The sequence below is a fragment of the Parambassis ranga genome, chromosome 17, assembly GCF_900634625.1.
Source record: "Parambassis ranga chromosome 17, fParRan2.1, whole genome shotgun sequence".
Taxonomy (NCBI): domain Eukaryota; kingdom Metazoa; phylum Chordata; class Actinopteri; family Ambassidae; genus Parambassis; species Parambassis ranga.
This window is the reverse complement of record NC_041037.1, coordinates 16,812,830-16,825,941: the sequence shown is the minus strand read 5'-3', so window position 1 is coordinate 16,825,941 and position 13,112 is coordinate 16,812,830. Positions and strand designations below refer to the sequence as shown.

The 13,112-nt window shown below is 39.4% G+C and overlaps 1 protein-coding gene and 1 long non-coding RNA gene across 3 annotated transcripts in view; one reads left to right on the top strand and one right to left on the bottom strand.

Annotated features, from left to right (window-relative positions):
• Nucleotides 1-13,112, top strand: part of LOC114449360 (uncharacterized) — a 62,162-nt gene that overhangs the window by 33,192 nt on the left and 15,858 nt on the right. For both annotated transcript variants that reach the window (XR_003671986.1, XR_003671985.1), the window contains one exon: nt 7,516-7,656. This is a non-coding gene — a long non-coding RNA (uncharacterized LOC114449360). The remainder of the gene's footprint in view (nt 1-7,515; nt 7,657-13,112) is intronic.
• LOC114449351 (myosin-7-like) lies at nt 657-12,408 on the bottom strand. Its single transcript, XM_028426944.1, has 39 exons — nt 12,187-12,408; nt 11,929-11,966; nt 11,408-11,616; nt 11,190-11,333; nt 10,945-11,101; nt 10,824-10,851; nt 10,631-10,742; nt 10,428-10,520; nt 10,276-10,339; nt 9,823-9,921; nt 9,636-9,739; nt 9,407-9,545; nt 9,083-9,201; nt 8,815-8,964; nt 8,547-8,717; nt 8,156-8,465; nt 7,962-8,041; nt 7,493-7,698; nt 7,298-7,421; nt 7,083-7,219; nt 6,407-6,662; nt 6,066-6,308; nt 5,810-5,986; nt 5,588-5,733; nt 5,398-5,488; nt 4,931-5,320; nt 4,723-4,849; nt 4,519-4,637; nt 3,473-3,669; nt 3,222-3,405; nt 2,973-3,138; nt 2,762-2,886; nt 2,356-2,664; nt 2,062-2,265; nt 1,682-1,978; nt 1,465-1,569; nt 1,278-1,373; nt 1,056-1,190; nt 657-779 (listed from the first exon to the last, which is right to left on the bottom strand). The coding sequence occupies exons 3-39, from the start codon at nt 11,606-11,608 to the stop codon at nt 759-761; spliced, it is 5,826 nt and encodes a 1,941-aa protein (XP_028282745.1). The 5' UTR covers nt 11,609-11,616; nt 11,929-11,966; nt 12,187-12,408; the 3' UTR covers nt 657-758.

Below are 13,112 nucleotides of genomic sequence, written 5' to 3'. Positions count from 1 at the left end.
CCATTTTGTCCAGCCATTAAATTTCCCTGGACTCTGCAAGATAAAAAAACTAGGCCTTTATTGAAATCTTGTGTGATTGACTGCTGCCTCCATCTGATGGTTAAAAGAGGTTATCGGACCTACAGTCTCTTTGATGGCATGCTCAGGCCCATTAGGTATACTTTTACAAAGCATTAAAACATGTCAGGATTAGATTATATATATATATATATTATATATATCTATATATCTATATATATCTATATATATATATATATATATATATATATATATATATATATATATATATATATATATATATATATATATATATATATATAGATATATATATAGATATATATAAATATATAGATATATAGATTTGTTTTCATAATGGGAGTCAATGGGCCCAAATTAGACACTACATGTAGTGTAGGTATGCAAATGAATCTCCTATAATAGGGGTCATTGGATTTTTTTAATAATTACAAAACAATTCCTGGCCAGGTTGCATACATTTAAACTGTACAAAAAAGGTACCCATTAGGGCCCCAAGGTACATTTTAGTTGTGTTTATTACACAAATGAAACTGTTTTTTTATTTTTTTTTTAAATGTTCACTTCATTATATATCCATAGTTGTCAATAAAAAGTCAACAGGATTTTTTTAGATGCACATTAACTTTATTCTACTGAACAAAACATGCTTAGGGAGGCACCATGACTGAAGCAAATGGTGTCTCATTTTCGTATGTTGACATTTCAGTGTTGACAGGACATCATTCTTCATCAAGTCCTTTCTGAAAAAAAAAAGCAAATCGTAAGTAGTGTTTTTCACTTCAGAGAAACTGCCCCTGTTTCAAATACTGTATACTTTTACAGTGAGACACTGTCCTTTTTCTTTATGTTTTTGTTGCTGTAAGACTGACAGTCAGGCTTCAGTTTTAATGGTTTACAGATTACAAAAAGTCTCACAAGATGATTTTGATTATTTTTGTCTTGGCTTTCTGTCAACATGGCTGCTACCAGGGTTCTCATATTTATGACTACCACAAAAAAAGAATAAACATACAAACCTTTGACCCCACATCACGGCTCTTGGCACGCAGCTTGTTGACCTGAGACTCAGCAATGTCAGCTCTCTCCTCAGCTTCATCAAGTTCATGCTGAATCTTGTGGAACTTGGTAAGATTATTGTTTGCCTGTTCCTCCTAAAGGACAGAAACACCACATTGTTTGCCGAGATGAAGCTAATTTTTAGTGGTCAGATATGGGCTGTATTAATTAACAGTACTTACAGCTTCCTCTGCAGACTTCTTGTAGGATTTGACCTTCAGCTGCAGCTTGTCCACCAGATCTTGGAGACGTGCCAAATTTTTACGGTCTTCCTCAGTCTGGATAGTACAACAACAAAATAGGGTACACAGATTTTGTCTAACATTTTATATATATTAAGTATATAGAGATTAATTGATTAATCATTACCTGGTAACTGAGCTCCTTGATACGTCTTTCATACTTTCTCACTCCCTTTACAGCATCGCTGGCCTTTCTCTGTTCATTTTCCACTTCATTTTCAAGTTCCCGGACCTGCAGGATTCAAAGAGAAAATTCAGCCAGCATCTCTCTATTTCACATAGAGCAGATACTGCATTTCATCTTTTAACAGGTTGCATGAGTCAAAGAGACAACTTGTACTCACCCTGGCCTCGAGCTTCTGCACCTGCTTCTTGCCTCCCTTCATGGCGATCTGTTCAGCTTCATCCAGACGGTGCTGCAGGTCCTTGATGGTTTGCTCCATGTTCTTCTTCATACGCTCCAGGTGGGCGCTGGTGTCCTGCTCCTTCTTCAGCTCCTCGGCCATCATGGCAGCATCAGTAATGGCCTTCTTGGCCTTCTCTTCAGCATTTCTGCATTCCTGCACTGCATCCTCTACTTCAGTTTGAAGCTGGGATGTATCGGCCTCCAGCTTCTTCTTCTGGTTTATCAGGCTGGTGTTCTGTGTTTTTATGTAAATAGTATCAGTTTTTCTGTGTTGAAACAAGCAACTTCTGACATGGCATTTAGATGAACATCTCTTACCTGTGAGTGCAGTAGCTGCACCCTCTCACTAACATCCAGCAGCTCTTGCTCAGCAAGTTTGCGGCTTCTCTCAGTTTGCTCCACAGCAGCCCTCAGCTCCTCCAGTTCAGCCTGAAGCAGGTTGTTGCGTCTCTCAACAATAGCAATGTTTTCCTTCAAATCATCATTGGCTCTCATAGAGTCGTCCAGTTGAAGTTGCGCATCCTTGGAAATGATAAACCAAAAGACTTTAATTAAATGTGTGTATTATAGCATAATAAGCATAAGATAATTATTTTTGCAGATCCTTCAGACCTTCAGATGGGCATGAACAGACTTGAGCTGTTTCTGGGCCTCAGCTGCCAGTCTGTTTGCCTGGTTGAGCTGAATCTCCATCTCATTGAGGTCTCCTTCCATCTTCTTCTTCAAGCGGAGGGCCTCATTCCTGCTGCGAGTCTCAGCCTCAAGAGAGCTCTGAAGAGTGTCCACAATCCGCTGTTGGTTTCTCTTTGCTTGCTCCATCTCTTCATCTTTCTCTGCAAGCTTGCGCTCGATGTCTGCCTTAACTTGATTGAACTCAAGCTGGACACGGAGAATCTTCCCTTCCTCATGCTCCAGAGAGGCCTGTCATAAATTAAAACATTAACATTAAAATACTGTAAAACTACTACCAGTGAAAAACCTTTCAGGTTCAGTCACCTTTTGAGGATTCCTTTCTTACCTCTGCTTCCTCCAGAGCTGTCTGTATCTCAGACTTCTCTTGTTCCAACTGTTTTCGAATCTTCTCAAGTTCATGAATATTCTTTCCACTCTCACCAATTTGTTCAGTGAGGTCAGAAATTTCCTCTGAGAAGAAAAATGTGACATTTTTATTAAACATTAGTGATTCCTCCAGATGCTGCAGTTGTGGTGTACATTGCTGTTACCCTTACCTTGCAGATTCTTATTCTCTCTCTTCATGGTCTCCAGATGTTCAAGCGATTCCTCATAGGAGTTTTTCAGTTTGAAGAGCTCAGTGCTCAGAGACCTAGCTTCTTTCTGAGCACTCTCCAGCTCAGTCTGAGACTCCTCATATTTCTGCTTCCATTCTGCCAAGACCTGAAATGTGTATGGTTAAGAGTATTTTACTCCAATTCTTCATCTTAAAGAGAAAAGGTGCTGTTTATTTTTTGACATTCTACCTTATCAAAGTTTCTTTGCTTCTTGTCTAGAGCAGCAGCGGCAGCATTTGACCTCTCTACATCCACCATGAGATCTTCAATCTCATTCTGCAGTCTGTGTTTGGTCTTCTCCAGAGAGGAACATTTAGCATTCACTGCTTCAACAGCCTCCTCAGCCTCCTGCAGACGCTGAGCCAGCTTCTTCCTAGATTAAGAAAGATATGTATTCAAATTTTTCTGAAATGTTTCAGTTAAAAATGTTTTTTACCCACTTTGCCTCTTCCAGTTCCTCAGTCCTCTGGATAGCATCAGTTTCGTACTTAGTTCTCCACTGAGCTACCTCAGAGTTGGCCTTGGACATGCTGCGCTGCAGTTCACCCTTGGCCTCCTGCTCCTCCTCATACTGCTCTCTGAGCAGGTCACAGTCATGACGAGCAGACTGCACTGCATGGGCTAATGCATTCTTGGCCTAACGGAAAATAACATAGGTTTGTTTTTCCAGCTTGGTGGTTGTACACCTTCCAAAAGAAACATCCAGTTTCCATGTTGCTCTATTTCTAGGACAATGTCCTAATGTTTCCTGAGTCTGTTTAGTTGAATCTTCTAGTATTCAGTAGGTCATCAGATTAATTTGAAGTTGGTACAAGTTTCCACCTCAAACACACTCCAGACACTACCAGAAATGGTATCGGATCTTCCCACAATTACCTCAAATTAGGTGTTTTTTGTTGAGAATGAGCTAACAGAATTAGAAATCATCTATAAAACAACCTCCGGCACTTCTGGCTCCTCCAGTTTGCAAAACATTCTTAGGCTGAAGTATGAATATAACAGTATCTTATCTGACCAAATGGGTGATCAGCTGATGAAGTTAAGACAAAAACATTTTGAATTTGGGGACAAACTTCAGAATTTACTTGTTAGACAGCTGAGAGGTCTGCATGCCAATAGAGCCATACATCAAATCAGTCAAGCCTTAATGTGCCACCCACCTTGGTTGTATACTTTGTTGTCATACAAATACACATGTACACCCAGCTCTGTATTTGTTTTTGCTTGTTTATTTGTTTTTCAGTTTAAATGTTTTTTCTTTTCTGTTCTTTACCCCCCCCCCATTTTTCTTTCTGTATGTTTTGTTTATGTGTATGGCATAATTTTCCCTTTTGTAAAACTGTTTAAATAAATAAAAAAACATTAGGTGTTTTGGTCTGCACCCAGAGATTGTTGCTATGTTCCAACCCCAAAAAAACCACTGAGAGGGGTCAAATACGCTAGGGTTGAGAATTGTACAGAATGCTGGAGGAAGCACATTTGTTACCTTGACTTCTTCCTCTAGTTGTCTTTTAAGGTCTTCAATTTGTTGAGTGTAGGACTGTTTTCCTCTGGTGAGTTGAGATACCAGGGAGTCCTTCTCTTCAAGCTGCCTTGCAAGTTCACCTAATTTATTTAGATTTAAAAGTTTAGTTTATTTTTTTACTTTTTCATGAATGGAATATGATGCTGAAATAAGTGAAAGGCATACCATTCTCAGTTTGAAGCTTTGCTTTCTGCATGGTGAAGTCATTGATAGTACGCTGTCCCTCTTCTGACTTTGTTTTATATTCATTCATCTGGTCTTCCAGAGATCTGCACATTTTCTCCAAGTTGTTCTGGAAACCACATGAATAGCATGACATATACACTGCCATAATTAGGTAAAATGTTCATCACCTGTCAGCAGAAAAAGATACCTTGGACTTAACAATCTGCTCCATGTTGGAGACCACATCATCCAGCTCCAGTCTGAGCTCACTCTTCTCCTTCTCCAGTTTCTGCTTGACTCTCTGCAGATTGTCTATCTGCTCTCCCAGGTCAGCAACACTGTCAGCTTGTTTCTTCCTGAGTGTGGCAGCAGTGGCTTCATGCTGCAGAGTGGCCTCTTCAAGGTCTCTGCGGAGTTTCTGGAACTCAGCCTCCCTCTTCTTGTTCATCTCAATCTGGGCAGCTGTGGCTCCTCCAGCCTCCTCCAGCCTCTCACTGATCTCCTCCAGCTCTCTGGACAGGTCTGCTCTCTGCTTCTCCACCTTGGCTTGCGCAGCTCTCTCTGCTTCAAGCTCTTCTTCCAGCTCCTCAATGCGGGCCTAGACCAAAATCAAAGTTAGCTGTATATCACATCCCCACACAAGTTTGTGTTCCTCTTCATCTTATGTAAGATTACCTGCAGCTCCTTCAGTTTCTTCTGGAGTTGGGCGCTCATTGCCTGTTCATCTTCTATCTTTCCATTCAGTTGACTGATTTCAAAATCTTTCCTGTGGATAAAGAGCATTAATCATACAAGCTGCTAGTTTAAAATATATTTGTACTGGTAAAAAGTAAAAGTAAAAGTAAAAAGGCACTTGTCATATTACTTTTTCAGCCTCTCTTCGAGTTGCTGCTTGTCATTTTCCAGGTCCATGATACTTTCTTGAGCTAACTTAAGGTCTCCTTCTAGCTTCCTCTTTGCTCTCTCAAGGTCCATTCGTACTTTCTTTTCTTGCTCCAGTGACCCTTCAAGCTGTGAGCAGCAATAAACAACTGATTAGGGTTCATAATTCTTTACGTAAAGTCTACCTATTTCTTCAAAGCCTTACATCATCCACTTGCTGTTCCAGCTTAGCCTTGGCCTTGGTCAGAGTGTTGACTTTGTCTTCTTCACTCTGCAGGTCATCCAGTGTTTGCTGATGAGCTTCCTGTAAGGCTTTCTTTTCCTTGGTCAACTTGGCAATGATTTCCTCCAAAGCAGCCATCTCCTCAGTCAGGTTCTTTACCTATGACCAGAACAAAATTTCAATCATCAATTTGAAGTTTGAACAGAGTTCATACAACAGTAATAAGTGTTTGTCATACCTTGTTCTCAGTGGCATGCTTCTCTTTCTCCACTTTAGCCAGAGTTAACTCTAAGTCATCAATGTCCTTCTTCAGCTCAGAGCACTCATCCTCCAGCTTCCTCTTCTTAGCAGTCAGTTCAGCATTCATCTCCTCTTCATCCTCCAGTCTTTCTGTTTGCTCTTTGATTTTGGCCTCCAGCTGAATCTTGCTCTTGATCAGCCCCTCACATCTTTCCTCAGCATCACAGAGATTATCTTGTTCCTGTCATTGAACATCAAAAGCACATACATATATGCAGACATGCTCAGTGCAAATACACTGTAAATGTTGACATTAATGTAATTATGTAAGAAACATACAGCTTGCACTTGAAGCTGCAGGTCATTCTTCTCTTGGAGAAGAGTGACCATTTTCTCCTCTAGTTCTTTTCTACGAGCTTCAGATTTTGCATAAGCCTCTTTGAGTTTCAGGAATTCTTCCTTCATGTTGGCCATTTCCTTTTCAGTTTCTGCTGACTTCAGCAGAGGTTTTATCTTGAAGAACATCTTCATCCAGGGCCAATTCTTGACCCCCATGAAGGCACGGATGTTCCACTGGATCACCAGAAGTGCATCTCTGTGAACATCAGATGATGAATCAGTTTATAATGTTCTATTGTAGGTACAATTTTTTTTTTCACCTGATTTCAAGAATTCCTTTTTAAATAAAATCCAATTTGAGTTACACTGTCAATGATACCCTTGCAGTATTTACTTGAATGATATTTTAAATATATTTGTGTATGTAGGACTTAGTATACATTTTCATACAGTACATATGCATACTACCCTCCTGGTTGTTATTTGAGTCATTTGGATACTCAAGATTGAGAAAACATTTTGTGGTAGTGTTCCTATCCAAAACGATAGTCTGAAGAACTAACTTTCTGATGCTGCACAGATTGTTAGGTTCCTCAAGGAAAATATGCCATGGCATTAAGTTCTAGGACTAAAACTAACTTAGCTATCAGAGTTTGATTGTATTCTACGCAGTTACCTGCGCTCAACAATCTTCTGGAATTCAATCCTTGCCAAAAGGCCACGTGACCGTGCTTGGATGCCAGTGATGATTAGTGCTAATCTGTCATCTCGCATCTCTTCTAGCTGACCCAACAGTCCAGCTTTAAAGAACACCTTGATACAGGGAGAGATTTGATAAGAATGTGGGTTTTGATTTGCAAAGTGCATATCTTTTTGAAACAAAATACTGACCTTGGTGTGTCCCAGTTTGTATTGGGTGTGATCTATATCCAAGGAGCCCAACAGTTTCTCAGCTGCCTTCTTGTTGTCAATGAACTGTCCCTCAGGAATGGCATTAGGGTTCAAAATGCGGTATCTTTTAAGACAATCAGGACAATGATTTGTTTATATTTACAATCTTAAATGTTTTGTTGGTCTTACACATACCTCTGCTTGAAATCTCCATAAAGGATCCTGTTGGGGAAGCCCTTTCTGCAGATCCTGATGCCTTCCAGCACACCGTTACAGCGCAGCTGGTGCATCACCAGAGGGTTCTCCATGGCCCCAGGAGTCTTGGTCTCATTGGGGATGATGCAGCGTACAAAGTGAGGGTGAGTTGACCTCAAGTTGGTCATGAGCTTGTTCAGGTTCTCCTGCAAGTTTTTATTCCATGTAAAAATGTATAAGAAATAACGTAGTACTTCTTTAACTTTTTTCACTCGTACATTTTTCTCTGCAAGTTTTTGCCATGTAAAAAACATATATAAGAAATTATGTAGTACTTGTTTACTTATTTCACCTGTACTCTTTTTATCTCTAGACCCTACCGTCTAGTGTGTGTGATAACCCTAGTTCTATTTTAGCTTAAACCTGTAACTCCTCTTTGGAGATGAAATTGAAAAGTGAGATATCTTACCCTATGCAAAGCTGATACAGTTTGGAAGGATGAACCTTTCTTCTTTTTTTCTTTGCCACCTTTCCCACCAGATTCCTGAGCTAAAGAAAAATGACATTTTGTGAAGATTAGGGAGGTTTATCTGAATATAATAGGCTGTTTGTATCAAGACTTGATCATTTGTAACATATATTTTTGCAACATGGTCAACATACCTGAATCAGCTCCAGCATACCCAGCAAAAAGCAAGGCTAAAAGCTTGAGGTTAGACTTCTGGTACAGTGCCACAACAGTCTCATTTAGAGGATCCTTGTTCTTCACCAGCCAGTTGTTGATATTATAATCAACAGTTCCAGCATAGTGAACCAGGGAGAAATGGGCTTCTGGTTTTCCTTTGACAACTCTGGGCTTCTGAAAGTTGTTGGACTTTCCCAGGTGGTTGTCATAAAGCTTAGCTTTAAAGGTGGCATCACTGGCTTTGGGAAACATGCACTCCTCTTCAAGGATGGACATGATTCCCATGGGCTAAGGAATGTACAATGAAGAAGTATTTGGCAAGCCAAGCAAAAGGAATGCATAGTAGTTTCCAAAAAAAATATACTTTACCTTTTCAATTAGGTCAATGCAGGCCTGCAGGTCCATACCGAAATCAATGAAAGTCCATTCAATGCCCTCTTTCTTGTACTCTTCCTGCTCCAGCACAAACATATGGTGGTTGAAAAACTGTTGCAGTTTCTCATTGGTGAAGTTGATGCAGAGCTGCTCAAAGGTGTTGAACTGTAATAGTGTAAATAGCAGGGACCATGAGATCATATTAATAGGGCAATTGTGGATCTGATTCTACTGGATTTTTTTTGGCTCCTTCAAAACTCACATCAAAGATCTCAAAGCCAGCAATGTCCAGCACACCAATGAAGTACTGGCGAGGCTGCTTGGTGTCCAGGGACTGGTTGATTCTCACCACCATCCACAGGAACATCTTTTCATACACTGACTTAGACAGTGCACCAATAGCATAATACACCTAAAAATGAATACAATTAAAAAAATAATAAAAAAAAAAAATAATGATTTAAAACTTACCCTAAAATTTTTATTATACCAAACTACTTGGCAGGGTTTTAGGGTCTTAAGGCTTTTACCTGGGCAACATTCTGTCCCTTGGTGACCCACTCATTCCCTACTTTGACTCTTGGGTGGCAGAGACCTTTGATGAGGTCAGCAGAGTTCAGGCCCATAAGATAAGCTACTTTGTCAGCATCTGAGAAAGTTAAAAAAATACATTATCTATACATATCCATGCAGTACTCAAAAAAGTTAATTCTTCTGCCCATTCTATTTTGTCGAAAGCTTATTTTTCTTTCTCCTTAGTGTGCTTTGACACACTTGTTACACAGTGACACAGTTACTGAAACAGAGACACTCAATGCAGATAAAGTTGTTCTCAGATAACAAAGCTTACTTACCCTCAGTGCCATCAGCCTCAGCCTGCTCTTCTCTCTGCTTCTGTTTAAACTTCATGTTACCATAGTGCATGATGGCACCAGTCAGCTTGTAGATACTGTTCTTCTCTTCTTGAGTGAAGCCCAGCACATCAAAGGCTTCCTAAGTCAAATAAATAAATAAATTAATCAGGTATTTCCCTACTTTGTGACTGGCTGATGTTTATTTATAGTGATTTCGGATTCTGCTCACATCAGTGGCCATAAGCTCTTCAGAATCATTGATGGAGGCCACTGTTGTCTCTCCTTGAGAGATGAAGGCATAATCATATGGGTTGTTGGTGATGAGAAGCATTTCTATAAGGAGAGATAACACGAAAGTTATACATATGTCATATCATGTAAATGTAGGAATATTGTCTCTGTCAATGAAAATATACCTAGGAGTTCAGGCTTTACTTGAGACAAGATCTGGTAGAAAATGTGATAATCTCGCTCAGCTTTCAGCTGGAAGGTCACACGAGATTTTTCCAGAAGATCTGTTTAAGGAATAAGGTGCTGTATGTGTTATTCCATACTGTTCCTGTGCAGAAAAAACACTATCGGTGTTTACTCAAATTTGACATACAACTATATATTGATGTGTAAAAACTGATTTGAGAATAAAATAGTTTTCTAAAACAAAATGTTCTTAACTCAACAAAAGTTTTGCTGAAGTATTTACAGCCTACTGTGTTCCAAATGTGAACTATTTTTGTCTTTTCATTGTAAAGTATCTGTATAGCTGTATATGCACGTAATTCTTGAGTCATACTAATGTCCTTCAACAACACATATGCTAGGTGAACTAATACAGAATGAATTATTCAAATATTTAAATGAGCTTTACTTACAAGTCTCAATGTCAGCAGAGGCCAGTTTTCCTCTGTTGTCAAAATGAATTCTGATGAATTTACCCTGAGAGCAAAATGAGCTTCCATTAAATATTCTTAAAATATATTATTCAGTCGGCTATGTTTGTAAATGTCGTTCTGTGGATACCTACAAATCTGGATGAGTTGTCATTCCTGATGGTCTTGGCATTACCAAAGGCTTCCAAAGCAGGGTTAGCCTGGATGATTTGATCCTCCAGAGTGCCCTGATTTTTTCAAGTAAATATTACACTTAGGCTTATTGACAGTAGTGGAGAAGCTGCCCAACATTATTTTTTTGTTGTTTGACATTAAGTAATACAGATGTAATCCAAACCTTCTTTTCAGCTGCTGGATCTTTTTTTCCACTGCTTGGGACAGCAGCAATACTGGCAAAGTACTGAATGACACGCTTGGTGTTGACAGTCTTTCCAGCTCCGGATTCTCCACTGAGCAGAGGACAGAAAGTTTGAGTTCAGGGTTTATGACTTGTAGCTTCTGACAATAGTTTTGTTATCAGCGTGACTTACGTGATCAGGATAGACTGATTTTCTCTGTCTGTTAGCAAGAGATGATCATAATATCAGTGAAAGAATGGCATGACGTCACACTGAAGTTTTGGATGATAAAGTGTAAAGGCGATTTATGTACCTGACAGCATGTACTGGTAGGCATTGTCAGAAATAGAGAATATATGAGGAGGAGCTTCACTCCTCTTCTTTCCTCTATAGGCAACAACCACCTCCTGGTTGTAGACTGGCAGCCACTTGTAGGGGTTGACAGTCACACAGAACAGTCCAGAGTAGGTCTGACATGTCGAGAGAGACAACAAATATTTGGTTTCAATGTTAGAATATAATTTCAGAGCAGAAAAATGTACAAATCAAGTAACATACGTAAATCATCCATGCTGCATAACGCTCTTTGAGGTTAAACAACACAGCCGGCTCATGGAGGAAGGTGAACATCGCCATGTCTTCAATTTTATCAAACTTTGGCGGGTTCTGAGGGTGTACATCACACTCCTTCACTGTGACGGTCTGCAGAGAGAAGTGCACAGCTGTCAGGATTTCCATTAGCTCACATTTGATTTAAACTGAAATATCACACTTACCTTTCCAAATTCAGTTTCAGCAGTGACTTTGTCTCCATCACGACTACTTATGGTTGCTTTCACATATTCAACCTCAGCGTCAGGAACAAAGCACTCTTTTTTCATGTCGAACGGTCGAGTTTGGGCTTCTAGACGCTCCTTGTCTGACTTTCTCAGAAAAGAAGCTGCAGCCCCAAACTCTGCCATGGCGGCGTCACCCATGTTTTAGCCTTTCATACAAAATGTACAGCGTGTAAGTAGCTCTGCACCCATGTATGACCCAATTATTATGAATGTAGAAGAATATACAGGGTTTGCATTAAACCTCTTTCAGTGCTTTCAACGCTCAAGCGTGTCAAGTTTTCAAGTAGTATATGAGAAAAAACATTGTTTTGGTAAAACCACAATGGCAGGATCAGAATAAATGCACAGCACATATACACATGCATTAATAACTTATCAATTATTTAACATTTTTATTAATTTATTTGCACTGTAAAACTGTGTAAAACACTTTCAAAAAATATAGCTAGGAATGTTACCTGAGGGGTTTTCACTCCACAGGAAATCAGGATAAGTGCTTTTTATAGTAATTAGAAAGAAGGATACCAAAGGTCATACACCATTATTTATTTTGGACAATCAAGTGTGACAAATAAACAGTAACAGTTTTCTCATAAAACATGACAAACCTCTTACAAACTATATATAGTTCAGTAATAAAACGTATTCAATACTTTAAATTTTCAGTCAACGGGGCATAGGACACCTTACATTAGTGGCACCCTTCATTTTCTTACCTTTGACCGTCAGCTCAGTCCAGTGAAAAGATGGGTCCAGTAGCTGACACTGGACAGCCTTCCCTTTAATAAAGGTTGTAAGTCAACCAAATATGGGGATGAATATCATAGAAATGGCATCCAGGTTGTCCATCACAAAACTCATTCTCCAAATTGGGTAGAGCCTGTGGAGCTATTTGTTGCTGTCACCTTGTGAACAACAGACTAATAGGCCAGACTGGACACGAGTTAAAAAAAGGGAAAGGCAGGAGGTGGGGAAGCAGGGACAGGCGACCGTCATCTGTCCCTGTAAACTATACAAAGTCATTTTAGAACATAATTAACAATTTAAAGTCATTTTTTTAAAAACTTACTTGATGTTATCAGTCATCTACTTAAGTTATTCAAAGATTCTCTGTTTGTGATTATACTGCACACTGTGGGGGCATCAATAAAGTATATAAAGTACAAAAGTTACAACTTATGGTCCTGAGCAGCATTACCAAATAAATAAAGTAGGCATGTTTTAGGGTACTGTAGTATCTTATTATATACTATTTCTATTCAACAATAGTCTGTCAAGTGACGGGGTGTGAAATACATTTTAAGAGGGAGCTGCAGCTGTTGTCTAAAGACAATCAAGACAAGGCCAAGGTCACAGCTGTGAAGTCACTTTATTATCACTCACCACCGTTCACAATTAGGTTTATACCCTTAGTGTAACCCTACTCACTATGCATTGTTTGATTTTCCAACTACATCCCAGCATATAGCAAATATTGCTTAACAAGAGGAACTATACACTAAGCACTTGATCTGCCTGAATCTCTCGTTCATTTTATGTGTGGTGGTTGGTGTGCGCAGTTTCTTTATACAATTTGTTATGTTTTTCACCATCACAGCACCACTAAATACCCATCAGGGCGACAAAAGTTTAGTAGGTTTTG